Below are 18,543 nucleotides of genomic sequence, written 5' to 3' on the forward strand. Positions count from 1 at the left end.
GAAGTGAAACTGAAAAGACTGGTCTGCATGTGTTTAGGCCCACGAGCTTGGTGTTGACCCTGTTAGGGAGCCTAGGGGAGTAGAGGGGGAATTTCCCAGGCTGGTGAGGATCCAGAAGGGAATGGAGTAGGGAGGACTCTGGGAACACACCCTACCTCAGGGAAGGGGAGCCCTGACCAGGACCTAACAACCAGGAAATCCAGGAGGCAGAGCCAGATCTCTCCTTGTTTCAAAGTGAGAGGTGTCTTGGGAATGAACCTTTTGAGGATTACCATGCACCCAGTGTGGCTGGAGCCTCGGCCTACACCGTCGCTAGGCGGCTTCTTCTCCACAATAATCAACTTTATTTGAAAACCAATTTCTCTTAATATATAATATCATTATATCTGTTCTCCACATATTCAAGCAAGTATGGCCTTCAGGAAGTTTCAGGGGAGTCATCCACCCTTTTCTTCATTTAAAGGACCTTTATCCTTTTGTTCGCCTAGGATTAGCCCACTGTGCTCCTATTTTATGCATTGTATGTTTTTACATGGAAGGCTGGCTTGCTTGCGCCTTTGTCCACACAATTTACACAAATTGTTTCAGGCTGGTGGCTCTGTAATTTGGGGTAATCTTGGTCTGTGGGTTTCCAGTGCACCCTTTTAGTTTTATGTGATGAAATTTTAGTTACTTGGCAGCCTTTGTACACACCAGTTTTTTTTCTGATCGTATCTGGGCACTGGCCCAAGAACCTAGTGTTTCATGAGAGCTTTGGTAGCTCAGGAGTGTTTCATGAGAGCTTTGGTAGCTCAGGAGTGTTGCATGGGAGCTTTGGTAGTTCAGGATTTCTGTTTCCACTTTCTACAGTTGAGTTACGGTCATGTTACCTCTGTCCAGGGGTTCTTGCAGCTCATTCAAGACGGTTATGCTTTTCACTTCACCAAGCTTCTCTCAGTTGTCTTTCTACAGTCTCCCTATCGCTCTCTCGGCAATGCAGCTGAGGTAGGGGACACTATACGAAGGCTCTTGGACCTTCTGTCATTTCCTCGCTCTATTCTTCGGAGTGCAATTTTACTTTCTAGTTCCCAAGGAGGTCTTTTTTTTTCCTTCATCCTATTTGGTATCTCAATGCTGTCAAGCACGCTCTCAAAGTCTCAAGTCTTTATCATAAAAACCTTCGATCCGTCATAGTGGCGCTTCGTGCAGCACATTTTTGACAGAAACGTTTCTGCATATTTCTCTCAGGACCAGTCTCTAAATGTTCACCATAGTTATGCTACCCCTCAGAAAAGAGGAGATTCTTGTTCACTCATGGCTAGACGCCTAGCTATTTAAAAAAACAAACAAACATCTTGTCGACAGAGTCAGCAGGCCACAGACCGAGGGGTGCAATTTTTATTCTCAGGATGACTAGTAATGGTGGCCAAGAGCCGTCTAAATCTTTCTCAGTCTCCACAATATTTCGGGGTTACCTGTGATATAGTTGCAAGGTTTTCCCTTGGCAATTGCCTTTTGTAGTCTCATGAGCTGCACTCCCCTGCTCTTTCTCTTTTTGAGTGTCCTGAAGCATTTGAAACCTTCTCTGCCAGTGTTAACCTTTGCATGTTGTTTATGGGGCAGGCCCTTTGCATTTCAGCTCTCCTTTTGTTTTTTCTCCTGAGACTGCTGGTCTTGTCTTTGTGCATCAGTTGGGTAGGACATTCCTGAGACTGCTGGTCTTGTCTTTGTGCATCAGTTGGGTAGGACATTCCTACTGGCATTCGTTTTTGCTTCCAGGACTACCATGTGGTCTCTTTACATTGCAACTTACTTTTCCTCCGGGTGGCATTTTGGCACTCTAGGGGACTGTCAGTCGTTCTTGGATTGAGTAGGTATCCCTGGGGGCTAGCGATTTATTCTGAGCACTCTGTCTTTTATCAGCATTGTTGTCATGTTATGTTAGTCCGGAATACTCTTCCTGTCCTCTGGTAGGACTGTTATCATCTTAGGTTACTTCAAAATACTCAATCTTGCTCTCTGGCAGGACTATTTCTATCTTATGTTCTTTCAGAATGGTCTTCAGTCTCCTGGCAGGTCTGTTGCCTTCTTATGTTCGTTCAGTATAGACATCTGGTCCCCTGGTAGGTCTGTGGCCATATTGTGTACAGAAGGTGCATCCTTTCCTCTGGCAGATTTGCCATCTGGTCTCTCATAGGGAAGGCGTGTTGCCTGTTTTCAAGGTGGTCATTTTACTTTTTTTACAGGGCTCGCATGTAGCCTCTTACAGGATTGACATGTAGGTCATTTTGTGTCTGCATGTTTTTCTCATCTCTATAAGAAGACTAAGGGGTAATCTAGCGAACAGTGCAGTGGGATGTCATCGGGGAGGCCCAGGTTCGGTTCCCTCTCTGGCTGTAGTCGTCCTGCCTCCTAGGAGGGTTGACATCTGGTCTTTTGCAGCACTGACATTTGGTTTATTCCATGGCTGGTTTCTGTTTTATTCCAGGGGGGTCATTTGTATGGATCTACCATCTGGCAAGCCCTGTAGCATACCATTCCATTCTGGCATGGTGGCCTTCTCTTCAGGTTGGGCATTTCGATCAGGCATTTGGATCTCAGGAGGGTAACCCTTATGTTTCCTTGTGGAGGTACCAGGCTGACTTTTGGGGCTGTCATCTTGCTTTTTGTGTTATGGGGCTTGGGTTTTCCTGCTTTATGGGCCTGGGGTTTTTTTGTTTTCTCTAGAGGAGCTTCTCTCTTCCCCAGTTTGGCCTCTTTGTTTCTCTCTTACTCAGGCTGGCGCATGCTCTCAGTCTGGGACAGGCATCCAGCCTTACTAAGCAGGACGGCGTCCTTTGTAGTTGCAGTATTCTTCTCAGCTTTCAGCCTCTGTGCCTTAGCGACCTTGTCAGACCATAGAGCAACAGGGAGTTAGTCTTCTTCGCCCGATAGTCCAAAATCATCTTGTTTCTTTCTTTCTTAAAACAGTGTTTTTAGTAGCCATAGCTTCAGCTAGGAGAGTCGGAACTGCAAGTTTCTTTCTTACAGATTTCTGTTCTTTCTTTTTGGAATTTTTTTTTCCAAGGAGCAAGTATGTCTATGTAGGGAGTACTTTACATCTGGGTACTTCTTTTCTGTCTACCGTAGTTTCCCATTTTCATCTTTTCCAATCACTTTTTTTCTTATTGGTCTGGGGTCTTCTGCGGGCGTGCTAGACTACAGGAAATTATATGCTTTACATAGTAAAAGAGCGCTTATATATTTAGAGAGCTGTTACAAGCTTTCTCCGAGGACAAGCAGGCTGCTTGTTCTCACGACTGGGTTGACGTCCACGGCAGCCCCTCAAACCGGACGAAAATCTCGCGGGAGGTCCCGCACGCAGGGTATGCCCACCGCGCATGTGCGGCCGTCTTCCTGCCCGTGCGAGACCGTTCCCGCTCAGTTTTTCGCTTTCCGCGCTGGAGAGAGACGCGTCTTCGTCCCTCTCCTTGTCAGCCCCGGAAAACCGATTTGCGGCGTAGTCTGCGCTTTTACTTTCTTTCTTTGTTTCTGCGCGTTCGCGCCCCTTTATTAAAAAAGAGAAAAAAAAAAGTTTTTTCCTTTCTCTTCCCCTCGTCGAGTTTCTTTGTGGGGTCGCCTCGTCGCGGCCTTGTGGCCGCGCAGCCGTTTTCTTCCTTTTTCTGGTGTGCTTTTCACCGCCACCATCGACTATTTTGATCTCGCCGACGCGATTTTTCAGTCGATGTCCTCGAAGGTCCCGAGTGGATTCAAGAAGTGTGGTCGGTGCGGCCGGCAGATCTCGCAGACCGATCCTTACGCTTGGTGCCTCCAGTGTCTCGGCCCGGAGCATAATTCCAAAGCCTGCACCTTGTGTCTGGGCTTGCGGAAGCGGATGAAGGTGGCGAGGCAAGTTCTTCGGGACCGTCTTTTTGGAACTTGCGCCGGCCCTTCGACGTCGACCTCGACTGCATCGGTGTCGACGGCCGGGTCTTCGGTACTGGTACCGATGTCGACGTCTTCGGCGCCGACTATGGCACCAACCCCAGGAGCACAGGTTCCCTTGGCCCGACGACCTGCCAGCGACGGCGGCAGTGAGCGGCTGCGTGGGCAGTCCGCCCTGGTCACTCCCGCTGCTCAGGGCCATCAGGACCGAACCCTGTCGGATCCGATCCCTAGAGGCCGTGGAGACTCCTCCCCCTCCTTGTCTATGCCGCGGAGTGCTGATGACGGACATTGGAAGAAAGCTGCGAAGAAGCACCGTCATCGGTCACCCACGGCGCATGGGACTGGCAACTCTGGGACGTCGAGAGAAGACTCGACCCCCAGGAAGCGACAGCGCCGGGAGGAGCTCCCCTCTATCGAAGAGGTGTCGATGCGCAGGTCGTCGGGTACCCCAGTACCGTCTTCTGGACCCAGACAGCTTCCAGCACCGGCCTCCCTGCCTCTCCTGACAGCGGGCCTAGACGAGTGCCTCCGAGCCATCCTTCTGGGGATCCTGGAAGGGCTGATGCGCCAGGCCTTGCTGGCACCGGGGGTGCTTGCACCCTTGATGCCGTTGATGGAGGCGCCGGTGGGCTCTGGTCCGGTGATGCGGTCTTCGACGCCGGCGCCGCTTGCCACTTGGGTGGAATACCCGTCGATGGAGGGAGCTTCGTTCCCGCTGGCGCGGGAGTCCACCTCTCGACACCCTCGTCGAGGACGTGGTTCCTCGCAGTCGACACAGGCCCGGTTGCGGTCTGAGCTGAGAGAGCTCATGTCCGACACCAAGGAGGAGGCCTCGTGGGGGGAGGAGGAGGAACCCAGATATTTGTCCTCTGAGGAGTCTGTGGGTCTTCCCTCCGACCCCACACCTTCACCGGAGAGGAAGCTGTCGCCCCCTGAGAGCCTCTCCTTCGCCTCTTTTGTTCGGGACATATCTCTCAGCATTCCCTTCCCAGTGGTAACTGTGGATGAGCCGAGGGCGGAGATGCTCGAAGTCCTCGACTATCCATCGCCACCTAGAGAGTCTTCCACGGTACCGCTCCACAATGTTCTCAGAGACACTGCTTCGGAACTGGTTGAAGCCATTATCTAATCCCACTATTCCCAAGAAAGCGGAGTCCCAATACAGAATCCACTCAGACCCGGAGTTGATGCGGCCTCAACTGCCTCATGACTCAGTGGTCGTGGACTCTGCTGTCAAGAGAGCACGGAGTTCGAGGGATACCGCCTCGGCGCCCCCTGGGTGGGAGTCTCGCACTCTGGACTCGTTTGGGAGGAAGGCCTACCATTCTTTCATGCTCGTGACCAAAATACAATCATACCAGCTCTACACGAGCATCCACATGCGGAACAATGTGCGGCAACTGGCGGACCTGGTCGACTAGCTCCCCCCGGAGCAGTCCAGGCCATTTCAGGAGGTGGTCAGGCAGCTGAAGGCGTGCAGAAAATTCCTGTCCAGGGGTATCTATGACACCTGTGATGTGGCATCCAGAGCTGCGTCCCAAGGTATAGTGATGCGCAGACTCTCATGGCTGCGTGCCTCTGACCTGGACAACCGCACCTAGCAGCGGCTGGCGGATGTCCGTTGCCGTGGGGATAACATTTTTGGCGAGAAGTTTGAGCAGTTGGTGGACCAACTACACCAGCGGGAAACCGCTCTCGACAAGCTCTCCCACCGGGCGCCTTCAGCATCCACCTCAGCAGGTGGACGTTTTTCCAGGGCCCGGCAGGCTGCACCCTACGCCTACAGCAAGCGTAGGAACACCCAGCCGGCCCGAAGGCCTCCTCAGGCACAGGGACAGTCCCAGCGCGCTCGTTCCCGTCAACAGCGTGCGCCTAAGCAGCCCCCCGTGCCTCCACAGCAAAAGCAGGGGACGAGCTTTTGACTGGATCCATGGGAACATATGTAGCCGCCATCAAAGTAGCCTTGCCGGCCGGACGGCCTGCCGGTCGGGGGGAGGTTGAAAGTTTTTCACCAAAGGTGGCCTCTCATAACCTCCGACCAGTGGGTTCTCCATATAGTGCAGTGCGGATACACCCTGAATTTGGTCTCCACCCCACCAAGTTGTACACCGGGAGCTCAATCCTTCAGCTCCCTTCACAAGCAGGTACTTGCAGAGGAACTCTCCGCCCTTCTCAGCGCCAATGCAGTCGAGCCCATGCCACCCAGGCAGGAAGGGCAGGGATTCTATTCCAGGTACTTCCTTGTGGAAAAGAAAACAGGGGGGATGCGCCCCATCTTAGACCTGAGAGGCCTGAACAAGTATCTGGTGCGAGAAAAGTTCAGGATGCTTTCCTTGGGCACCCTTCTACCCATGATTCAGAAAGACGATTGGCTATGTTCCCTGGATTTAAAGGATGCTTATACTCCCATCCCGATACTGCCATCTCACAGACAGTATCTCTGATTCTGTCTGGGGACACGTCACTTTCAGTATTGTGTGCAGCCCTTTGGGCTCGCTTCTTCACCACGGGTGTTCACGAAGTGTCTCGTGGTGGTTGCGGCGTACCTACACAAGCTGGGGGTGCACGTGTTCCCGTATCTCGACGATTGGCTGGTGAAGAGCACCTCAGAGGCAGGAGCTCTTCGGTCCATGCAGTGCACTATTCAACTTCTGGAGCTGCTGGGGTTTGTGATAAATTACCCGAAGTCCCATCTCCAGCTAGTCCAATCTCTGGAATTCATAGGAGCTCTGCTGAATTCACAGACGGCTCAGGCCTATCTTCCCGAGGCGAGAGCTCAGAATCTTCTGTCCCTCGCTTCCCAGACCAGAGTGTCCCAGCAGATCACAGCTCTGCAGATGTTGAGACTCCTGGGCCATATGGCCTCTATGGTCCATGTGACTCCCATGGCTCGTCTTCACATGTGATCAGCTCAATGGACCCTAGCTTCCCAGTGGTGCCAAGCCACCGGGAATCTAGAAGATGTCATCCGCCTGTCCATCAGTTGTCGCAATTCGCTGCACTGGTGGACGATTCGGATCAATTTGACCCTGGAACGCCCATTCCAAATTCCTCAGCCCACAAAAGTGCTGACGGCGGATGCATCTCGCCTGGGGTGGGGAGCTCATGCCAATGGGTTCCACACCGAGGGGGTGTGGTCCCCCCAGGAACAAGGTCTTCAGATCAACCTCCTGGAGCTCCGAGCGGTCTGGAACGCGCTGAAGGCCTTTAGGGATTGGCTATCCTCCCAAATTATCCAAATTCGGACAGACAATCAGGTTGCAATGTATTATATAAACAAGCAGGGGGGCACCGGATCCCGCCCTCTGTGTCGGGAAGCCGTCGGGATGTGGCGTTGGGCAAGCCACTACGGCATGCTTTTTCAAGCCACATACCTGGCAGGCGTAAACAACAGTCTGGCCGACAGATTGAGCAGACTCATGCGACTGCACGAATGGTCGTTCCATTACCGGGTGGTACACAAGATCTTCCGAGTGTGGGGCACCCCCTCGGTGGACCTTTTTCGCCTCCCAGACCAATCACAAGCTGCCTCAGTTCTGTTCCAGACTTCAGGCACACGGCAGACTGGTGTCGGATGCCTTTCTCCTCCATTGGGGGACGGGCCTCCTGTACGCTTATCCTCCCATACCTTTGGTGGGGAAGACCTTGCTGAAGTTCAAGCAAAACCGCGGCACCATGATTCTGATCGCGCCCTTTTTGCCCCGTCAGATCTGGTTCCCTCTTCTTCTGGAGTTGTCCTCCGAAGAACCGTGGAGATTGGAGTGTATTCCGACTCTCATTTCGCAGAACGACGGAGCGCTTCTGCACCCCAACCTTCAGTCTCTGGCTCTCACGGCCTGGATGTTGAGGGCGTTGACTTTGCTTCGTTGGGTCTCTCTGAGGGAGTCTCCCGCGTCTTGCTTGCCTCCAGGAAGGATTCCACTAAAGAGTTACTTTTGTAAGTGGAGGAGGTTTGCCGTTTGGTGTGAGAGCAGGGCCCTAGAACCTCGTTCTTGTCCTGCACAGACCCTGCTTGAATACCTTCTACACTTATCAGAGTCGGGTCTCAAGACCAACTCAGTAAGGAATCACCTTAGTGCAATTAGCGCTTATCATCATCATGTAGACGGTACAGACATCTCTGGAGAGCCTTTAGTCGTTAGATTCATGAGAGGCTTGCTTTTGTCAAAGCCCCCTGTCAAGCCTCCTGCAGTATCATGGGATCTCAACGTCATCCTCACCCAGCTGATGAAATCTCCTTTTGAGCCACTGAATTCATGCCATCTGAAGTACTTGACCTGGAAGGTCATTTTCTTGGTGGCAGTTACTTCAGCTCGTAGAGTCAGTGAGCTGCAGGCCCTGGTAGCTCATGCTCCTTATACAAAATTTCATCATAACAGAGTAATCCTCCGCACTCACCCTAAGTTCCTGCCGAAGGTGGTGTCGGAGTTCCATCTTAACCAGTCAATTGTCTTGCCAACATTCTTTCCCAGACCGCATAACCGCCCTGCTGAATGTCAGTTGCACACATTGGACTGCAAAAGAGCATTGGTCTTCTACCTGGAGCGGACACAGCCCCACAGACAGTCCGCCCAATTGTTTGTTTCTTTCGACCCCAACAGGAAGGGGGACGCTGTCGGGAAATGCACCATCTCCAGTTGGCTAGCAGATTGCATTTCCTTCACTTACGCCCATTCTGGGCTGACTCTTGAGGGTCATGTCACGGCTCACAATGTTAGAGCCGTGGCTGCGTCAGTGGCCCACTTGAAGTCAGCCACTATTGAAGAGAATTTGCAAGGCTGCGACGTGGTCATCAATCCGCACATTCACATCACATTATTGCCTCCAGCAGGATACCCGACGCAACAGTTGGTTCGGGCAGTCGGTGCTGCAGAATCTGTTTGGGGTTTGAATCCAACTCCACCCTCCAGGACCCGGTTTTATTCTGTTCAGGCTGCACTCTGTTAGTTGTTCTTCGTAGGTCAATTTCTGTTTTGCCCTCGCCGTTGCGAGGTTCAGTTGACCTTGTTTTTTTGTTGTGAGTGAGCCTGAGAGCTAGGGATACCCCAGTCGTGAGAACAAGCAGCCTGCTTGTCCTCGGAGAAAGCGAATGATACATACCTGTAGCAGGTGTTCTCCGAGGACAGCAGGCTGATTGTTCTCACCGTCCCTCCCTCCTCCCCTTTGGAGTTGCGTTTTTTTCCCTCATTTCTTTGCTTGTCATTAAACTGAGCGGGAACGGTCACGCACAGGCAGGAAGACGGCTGCGCATGTGCGGTGGGCGTGCCCTGCGTGCGGGACTTCCCGTGAGATTTTTCGTCCGGTTTAAGGGGCTGCCGTGGACGTCAACCCAGTTGTGAGAACAATCAGCCTGCTGTCCTCGGAGAACACCTGCTACAGGTATGTATCATTCGCTATTTGGTCCTTCTTTTTCGTCTTTCTAGCCAGTCGGAGTAAGGGTTTGGTTGTTTTGACCTCACTATATCTCGACAGATTAAGGAATTGATAACTTCTATTTGTCTGCTCACGGGGGGGGGGGGGGGGGGGGGGGGGGTCCATTTCTGGAGAGTTGTTACAACATATGCTACATCTTGAGAAGCCGGGTTTTTTCCTTCGCAGAGCGATTTTTGGTGCCCTAGGTGCACATTTTGTAAGGTGCCATTTTGGCCTTGGCTTCATTCTTTTTTGATTGATACACGCTCTACATTTTCATTGTCGCCAGGAGGCGATCTATGCAACTCGCATATGGGTTTGATAGGGTCCCTCCCTTAGGATTACTGCTTTGGTACTTCCCATCAGTCCAATCCTGGTCCAGTCCGGAGGGACGCTAAGGAAGGAGAAATTAGATCTTACCTGCTAATTTGCTCTCCTTTAGTCCCTCCGGACCGGACCAGGCCCCTCCCATATTTAGTCAACTTTTCACATTTTCCTTTTTCTTACGTTTGCAGTGATATCGTTCCTTTCCATTCACGGAATACTAAAAAAAAAAAAAAAACCAACATATGCTAGTATATATATAGAACTTTGTGGGCCATTCCATGTCTCTGGTGAGAGTTGCTGGTGGGCTCAGTTGTTAGTATATATACATACCACTTCTCTCCTGACAGTTGCTAGTGTGCTCCGTTGCTGGTATATATATATGTAAAACTTTCAATGAGCCATACCACTTCTCTGGTGAGAGTTGCTGGTGAACTCTAATACAAGTGGGCCATACCACTTCTCTGGTGAGAGTTGCTGGTGAACTCTAATACAAGTGGGCCATACCACTTCTCTGGTGAGAGTTGCTGGTGAACTCTAATACAAGTGGGCCATACCACTTCTCTGGTGAGAGTTGCTGGTGAACTCTAATACAAGTGGGCCATACCACTTCTCTGGTGAGAGTTGCTGGTGAACTCTAATACTCGGCATTGCCGAGTGCTTTGTGGCTGCTATGATTCCATGTGGCACAGAAGGCTGGTCTTTCTTTTTTTTTTTTTCCTTTTTTCTTTCTTTTTTTTTCCTTTTTTCTTTCTTTCTTTCTTTCTGTCAAATACTGAGACTAGGGTCACATGACCAGGGCTCTTATTGGCTCTCTAGAGTCAGTTTTTTTTCTCAGTCTCCACCTTCTGGAAGGCGAGCACAACCCATCAGTCCAATCCTGGTCCGGTCTGGAGGGACTAAAGGAAAGCAAATTAGCAGGTAAGATCTAATTTCTCCTTGCGATTGCTGTTATTCCTTTTGGATATGTGGAAATAAAGGTTGGTTACCAAGCTGTAGGTGATACCTTTTTATTGGACTAACTTCGTGTAGCTTTGAGAAGCCTTTTCTACATGCTGTAAGTTGAAATGGTTGTCTTTAAAAGTTAAAATAACTTTTATTTGTAGCATGTTCTCATTTTGAAAACTGTGTTGTCTTGTTTGTTTTTAACATTCAAGTACATTCTATCCCTTTTGTAGGTACAATTCGTTTGCACAATGGAAATCTTCAGCACCTCACATGGCTTGGTTTACAGTGGCACTCATTGGCCTCCTTACCTGCATTCCGCAAGTGGTTAAAGCAGCTCTTCCCTCGTCTGCCTCAAGAGACTGCCAGGCTTGATACAAATGCTCCAGAATCTATATGCATTATAGATCTTGAGGTGTGTCTAAACACTGAACTAATGTTTTTTTACAAGAAGCTATGCAGTGCTGCTTAATTAGATTTGTTGCACTTTTCATGCACACAGGTGTTTCTCCTTGCAGTGGTATTTTCCAGCCATTTACAGTTACAAGATTCATTTAACATTCATCACAACTTGGACCAGCCTCGGTTCTTACCACTGCCACTCTGCAAGCAGCTTTGTACAGAAAAGCAGAAATCCTGGTGGGATGCTGTTTACAGCCTTATTCATAAGAAAGCTCAGTAAGTCCAATATCTGAAACCACTTGTTAAGTAGATGTTTTGCAAACAGCAATTGATGAAGGGAAAGTGGCAGTATTTTTTTCCACCTCAAGAAACATTCCAGTGGCTACCACAGTAATTTAGTCCTTGACACACATTGGGAAGGATCCTTAGAAATGTGATAAATAGTTGTTTCTGTACCTCAGCTTGTCAATTCTGTCTCCATGTTGCTCTTTGAAGGGAGGTTTAGTTTTGTTAAAATAAGTGAATAAGAATAAATGTATGACGTGGTTTGAGAGAGATGGAAAACTTGAGTTGAATATAAGTGATTTACACTTTCTCTCTGTTCTAGGTCTGGGAACTCAGCCAAACTGAGGCTTATAGTCCAGCATGGCCTGACCACTCTGAGAGTACAGGAAAAGCACGGTCTCCAACCTGCAGTACTCGTACATTGGGCAAGGAGCCTTCATAAGACGGTAAGTGTTTTTTTTTTTTTTTTTTTTTTTTTTAAGTGTGCTAAAAGAAATGTAAGCAGGTTTGTACTTTTTAGCTCACTGTTTAAAAAACACTTGATGGGGTTAGATGGGTTTCTATAGTGCATAAAGTAACTTCTGACATGCTTGTAGATGTAAATGCTTGGAAAGGGCCAGAGGAATTGCAGGAAAGCAGCTGAAAACTTACACTCAAAACTTTTAATCAACAAGATAACCCTGCTATTTGCTGTGAGGTTGAAAAGGTCTAAACACATTGGTGCTACACTATGTCAAACCAGTAGTCCATGGAGCCCATTATCCCAAGTAGCTTGGCCATTTGAAGGTCCCAACTAGCATTGCATAGGCTTTGCCTATTTATGTGCCCTGACAACTTCCTGCCTGCCAGTTGGTTTCCGACTTGCCTCTGGACAAGTACCCTACCTGTAAACTATTTTCTGATGATTGCTGGGGATAATACACCCCACTGCAATCTAGGTTCAGTTCTTAGAAGAGCCCTGATAAACTACAAGCCCCAAAATATAAAAATATTAAGATCATGTAAGTATTTGCTTACCAGCATCATTAATTAGTCATACAGAGCTAATACATTTTCTTAATAGGGATGTACAGCGAATACAAAGATTAAAAATAGCATACAATGTGGGGAAAGGAAATGCTAACTGATACACCTATACAGAGCTAAAGACTGCTTTTTGAGGACAAAGGGTCCTGACAGTCTCTGTGTCTGGGCATTCTTTTAAGCTCAACTTGGTCAATCACAGATCACCGTTACATTTTCTGTCAAACAGTGCTCTGAGCCTCAGGCTTGGTTTCTGTGCAACAGTGTCTCCTCAACTCACAGCTGTAATGTTCACTTTCATGGTTGTCCTCTTTATTCAGTTCTGACTTGAAAGACTGACCTCACTCAGATTTGATAGAGTAAGCATTTCATTAGTACTCTGTATGTGGCATACTAATGTACACACTAAAAGAACCTTTTGCTCCTGGTGCAGTAGGGTGCAATATCAGAAAAAACAGTGCACACTTCTGCAGCAGGATACAGCCATTTACTGCATCGAATAAAATGTCTCCCTTGTCAGTATGTAAAGAGCCCCCCCCCCCCCCCCCCCATTTTCCTTCCAACATAGTTTCTCTAGTGGTCCAGGTGAATCCCTTAAGCTGCCTCTCACCCTACCTTGAAAAGCTTTGATGCTCACTCACTCCTGCCTCCAGTGCTGCTGTCTTCCAAATGGACCACCTGGGATCTGTAGGTGGAGCTAGTTACACTATAGTGCTTTCAATATGCACTATAACAGTGGGATGGACAAATTGTGTAATGATAGCTGTTATCAGGATTTTCTAAAACCCTATCCCACAAATTGTATGAATCCAAGTTCTATAGCTCCTAGAACTGACAAGCAAGGGAACAGGCCAATTATTGTAAAAATAAAGGCTACTTATAAGCAAGTAAAATATCCAAAAATGCAAACGTGAATAACTAGCTTCTGTGAATTATGTACAAATGCAGGGCAACTGAGGAAGAAGTAATAAAGACAGATTTTCTTACCAGAAAATTAGTTGGAGTGAACGCACATAAGCCCTGAAATCAGGCCTCCTGTTATCACCCTTTTATCTATAGTAGAGCTGGCATACATCCTGGATGTAGAGAGTGAGTAGCAGGTGGTGTCGGTGCAGGACAGCAGAGGAACACCTGGATTCAGAAGAGCCCTGTCAGGTCCCCAGCAGTGCAGTAGCGGAGAGGATGGCTGGAAGAAACCTGAAACAATGCTAAGCCAGTTAGCTTCTTGTTTTCTAGAGCTCCTTTATACGGTTATGGTGGAGGCCTTATCTTTGAGAAGCAAGCTCCTCTATGTTCTGAACATTCGGACCTTAGAAACCATGTTTTACGTTACTGAGCATGCAGTTCTTGTAATTCAGGAAAGTCCCCAAACCCAGGCACTGGAGTGGTAGGTCAAGCTGCTCTCTGTACAAGAAGTTCCAGGGCACAGTGATGTGCAATAATGACGTCAACTAAGTAGTCCAGTTCCAGATGATGAGTGAATTCAGGCTGAAGTTCACTCTGCATTCGGCTCTGTTCTTGCAGGAGGTTGTCAAGCCAAGCTCTGTAGTACAGCTACATGGGCAGGGACTAGACTCCTCACACTTTACCTCAGATAACTCTTTTGCTTCTGGCTTCATCTTTACTTCAGTTCTAAGCTGGCATAAAGATTCAGTGCTAGGAAGATTAAAAAAAAACAAACTGTAAGGTTTTAGCACAAGGCTTGACAAATCCAAGGCTACAGGTCATCATGGTACCTAGAAATTATACCCTGGTGTCTGAGGTCTCTTGCCCCCCCCCCCCCCCCAAACTGCTTGGGGCTACCCTGCGGCCATTCTTAGAGGGTCTATCCCTAGCATATCTCATGTCCTCCTGCACCTGCCGCTTGTGCTCTACATTAGCACCCTCTTCCCACAGACTGGGTCCCAACCACCTCTGGGCAAGTTTCCCGCTCTCAAATTATCCCCAGTGATGTCTAGGTTATTGGGGCCACACTCCAGTGGTCCCACAGCTCCTAGGAAGTACTCACAGACACAACACACAAACCACCAGGGTTCTTAATCAGCCCAGACAAGCAGAGACAATAAACTAAAAAATGTTTGTCATGCAAAAAATTAGAACAGTGAACAGAAAAGGTGCAATCAGTAACAGATAACTATTTCAGTTATAACACTAAACATTTGTTTATCTAAATAGTACCTGGGGAGATTAGGACATATAGCTGCTCACAAGTTATCAAATATAACTTTTAATAGGGCCTCAGCAAAAAGATCTTTCTCTCTCTTCTCCCTGGCTGAAACTGAAGGCAAAACAGTAACTCCAGGCCAACTTCAAACTCCAGGCCAGTCAGAGCCCGGAACAACAACATTTGAAAATAGCTGGCCACATCACTACAGGCACTTTCTTTCTGTGCTTAAACTAAAGGAGGAATCATTAACTTTTCTGCAACAGCTTAAAACCATGCACAACCTGCTGGCCAAACTAGAGAAATACGTTGCAGGAAAATATCAAAACAATTATCACAGGATTAAAAACCCAGTATTTTCTCACACAGTCCAAATGCAAAAACAACAAACCTCGCAAGTGAATAACGGCAAAGACATACCATCTTTTTGGCATACAGCAGTGAAACAAGCCAACACTGCATAAGATGCTCAAACCCAAATCCTTCCCACCCACCCCACCCCTGCCGTGCCCTGCCCTGCCCTGCCAAATAAATACATCAAGAATGTACAACTGATTGTCAGGAAATAGCAACAATAGCACTACCCCCTGTGCCCTCTCGCCACACAATGAAGGCCAGGCAGGTGCGCAAGTGATTCTGCCGTAGAGCAGTCAGTTGGACATGCGCTAATCATAATCCAGTCTCAGCAGCAGCTATCACCTGAAAAGCCGATTTGCAAAACTTGCTAGACAACTCTGGAGGTTTGATATTCAGCAGTCCACACCTCGTCAAGGGTGACAGTTTGTAGGTCAGACACCATTGTCCAATAATTACTTGCCAGGGGACAGGTTCAGCAAATATGGAAAAACTTCCCTTGTTCCCCACAGCCTCACCATCAGAGAGCAGAAGTGGTGGGGTAAATAGCATGTGGTCTGGGGTAAGATACTACATGTAAAATATCTTCTACCATATTACTGGTCACTGACACCTTCCATAATCGTTTAAAAATTTGCTCCCACTCCTGAGTAGTATACCCCTTCCCAAGAGCAATCTCTGAAAGGTGTAGATATTTAATAGAAGGGGGCGTCTTGCTGAATCGGGGCTATGTAGAAGCAGGAAATGCACCCCCTACCTCTTACCAGTGGGATGTCTCCGCCCTTCATAAGCCCTGGAGAGCACGTTTGCGAAGGTAATCAGTAATTTCATGAAAATGAAACATCTTTCTGGGTTAACCCATACTCTTAGCTCTAAAAAGGGCAACAGCTTCCTAATTGTGTCACTCCCTTGGTCGCCTATCCCTGATATTTAGGATCATTGTGCCCTGGGAGAAACCTCTCTGCCACCACAATGGGGGTTGCCTGGAACTATACCCATACAGACCCAACTCTTATGTGTATTTTGCTGCCAGGCCACAAGATACTTTGAGCAGCTACATAATAAAAAAATTGGGAACCACCATTTCCCCCACTGCCTTTAAGTTGAAACATAGTCCATCTGCTCACTCTTGGGTGTTTGTGCTTCCAATATACTGAAATACTCTCCGATGCAGAGATTGAAAGAAGGTGGCTGGCAGTGCTATCAGGAGTGCAACAAATAAGTACAAGTTTAGGAAGCACCATCATTTTGGTAGATTACACCCGATCCAGCCATGAGATGTTAAAGTGCTCCCATTTCTACAAATCAGCCCAGAGAGAACGCAAAAGAGAGGGATACTTTGCCTCCTATAGAGCTCCTCTGTGAGCCGTGAGGTAAACACCCAGGTATTTCAAGGACTTGGAAACCCATTGGAAAGGATAGTGTGACTGTATCCAAGAGATGACAGTTGGAGCTAAAGAAATATTTAAAATCTCAGATTTTGTATAGTTAAATCTTAAACCCTGAGACTTCAACATAGGACTCCAAGGTCTCCACCACTCGTGGGAGAGAGACTCATGGATGGCCCAAAGTCAAGAGGACATCATCTGCAAATAAGATCTTATTCAAAAGGCCTCCACTAGGGAGTACCCTGAATGTCAGCCCAATTTCAAATCCTAGAGGCAAAGGGATCCATTGCTAGGGCAAACAGGAGACAAAGCGCACACTTGCCAAGTGCCTCTAGCTAGCTCAAAACTATCCCCTTAGGCACCATTGATTTGAAGACTAGACAAAGGTTTAGCATAGATTTGTTTTCACCCTGGAGAGAAAATGCCCGGAGATCCCTAACCGAGTAAGAGTGCTAAGCAAGAAAGGCCAAGACACCCATTCAAAAGCTGTGACAGAACAATGTGCTTTAAACCTGTAAAATTGCCTTTATTAACTCTTGAAGTTCATTTCTCTAGTTTGGCCAGCAGGTGGTACGTGTTTTATGTTAAAGCTGTTATAGAAAAGTGCATGCCCTCTTTTAGTGAATCTACCATACTGTGAGCAATATACTTTTAAAACTCACTGACTGGGCTTTGATTGGCCTGAAGTTTGAAGTTACCCAGCAGCTGTTGCTTCAATCTTAGCCTAGGAGAAGAGAGAGACAGATCTCTTTGCTGAGGCTCGGTGAATTATATGTCCTGATCTTCCCAAGTACTTTTCAGAAAAGTAAGCAAATGTTTAGTGTCGTTATTGATCCATATTTCAGTTACTTGTTATTGTTTGCTAAATGCACTATTTTGTTCCACTGTTCGAATGAAAACAATATTTAGTTTATTGCCTCTCTGGGCTGATAAGGAATCCTGGTGGTTTGTGTATGGGTTTGTGAGTGCTTTCTGGGAACTGTGGGACCACTGGGAGTGTGGCCCCAGTAACCTAGAAATCACTGGGGATAATTTGAGAGCGAGAGACTCGCCCAGAGGTAGTTGTGACCCAGCCAGTGGAAGGAGGGTGCAAGTGTAGAGCACAAGCAGCAGATGCAGGCAGACTTGAGCTGTGCTGGGGATAGACCCTCTTAAGTGGCCGTGGAATAACCCCAGGCGCGTGGCTAGGTGTTTCATGACAAAAACCTTTTCTGCATCTATGCCTAAGATCAGGACCAGCTCTGCCTGATCTTGGGCCAAATGAATGATGTACAACACTTTCTGAATATTATCAAATGTTTGTCACTTTGGGTCATTTATGTATAAGGTGAGGCAGATACGATTGGAGGTGGGTGGCCAAAATTTTGGTGATTATCTTAGTCCCCAATAGGGCGATCAGCTGGTATAAACCACACTGGGTGGGATCTGTAGGCACATACAGATACAACTGTTTTGGGGTGTTATTGGGGTACCTGACACTTAACATAAATTCTAAAAGGAATAAGTCTCTGGTAATGCCAGCCTTACTGAATGAAGTGTCAGAAGCAAATGTGTTCCCTCTTATCCTTAGATCAAGCTCACCATGCAATAATAGCAAGAATTAACTCTACAACCAAATATTATAAAATTAGTGAGTGCATTTATTATAGCAGCAAAGATGATGTGCAAAGAAGGCAAAAATAAAGACACAGGAAGTGTTATTATAGAAAGAGCTCAGAGTAAATGTACCTAAATCCCTAAGCTAGACTCCTAAGTCCTCAGCACTTATATAAAGGTACATGGTACAGATTTCTAGCTGGTGGTGGTGTGTTCTCAGATGTTGAATCAGCTTCAGCGCAGGTCCGCTCCTTGGATGGAATGTCAACACAGCAGCCTTTTGCCTCTGATAGGAGCCCCTTTTTATATAGAAATCACAGGCTGCAGCTGTGCTAATGATGTACATTCTGGCTTTTGAGGGTGATGCACACATAACACTGTTATCCCCATTATTATGACTTCAGGGACCCCAGCATTGTCTCACTGGCTCCATTCTGATGGGATCACCTTGACAAGAAGCCAGGGTTTCATAAACTATGTACAATTAGCCAGCCATAGCGTCTCTCCAGCTGCACGGAAGACTGAGTCCTTGGCTGTTCTGGCCATGATGTCGATGCTGATGATAACCTTGTTATTCTAGCACATTGGGACTCTTGTCAGCAGTCTTCTTCTGTATGTATTCAATTGTGAAGCGCTGCGTATGACTGGTAGCGCTGTAGAAATGATTTGTAGTAGTAGTATGCAAGGTCACAGCGTCAGAGCAAATAACAGGCTTTAGCAATAAAAGTTGAAATAACTTGCTGA

At 47.7% G+C, this 18,543-nt stretch overlaps 1 protein-coding gene across 2 annotated transcripts in view; it reads left to right on the forward strand.

Moving 5' to 3' along the window:
- Window positions 1–18,543, forward strand: part of RGPD4 (RANBP2 like and GRIP domain containing 4) — a 294,599-nt gene that overhangs the window by 61,160 nt on the left and 214,896 nt on the right. For both annotated transcript variants that reach the window (XM_030201471.1, XM_030201472.1), the window contains exons 10-12: window positions 10,821–11,002; window positions 11,090–11,265; window positions 11,597–11,720. In XM_030201471.1, coding sequence (XP_030057331.1) covers window positions 10,821–11,002; window positions 11,090–11,265; window positions 11,597–11,720 — 482 coding nt within the window. The remainder of the gene's footprint in view (window positions 1–10,820; window positions 11,003–11,089; window positions 11,266–11,596; window positions 11,721–18,543) is intronic.

The sequence above is a fragment of the Microcaecilia unicolor genome, chromosome 4, assembly GCF_901765095.1.
Source record: "Microcaecilia unicolor chromosome 4, aMicUni1.1, whole genome shotgun sequence".
NCBI classification, from domain to species: Eukaryota; Metazoa; Chordata; class Amphibia; order Gymnophiona; family Siphonopidae; genus Microcaecilia; species Microcaecilia unicolor.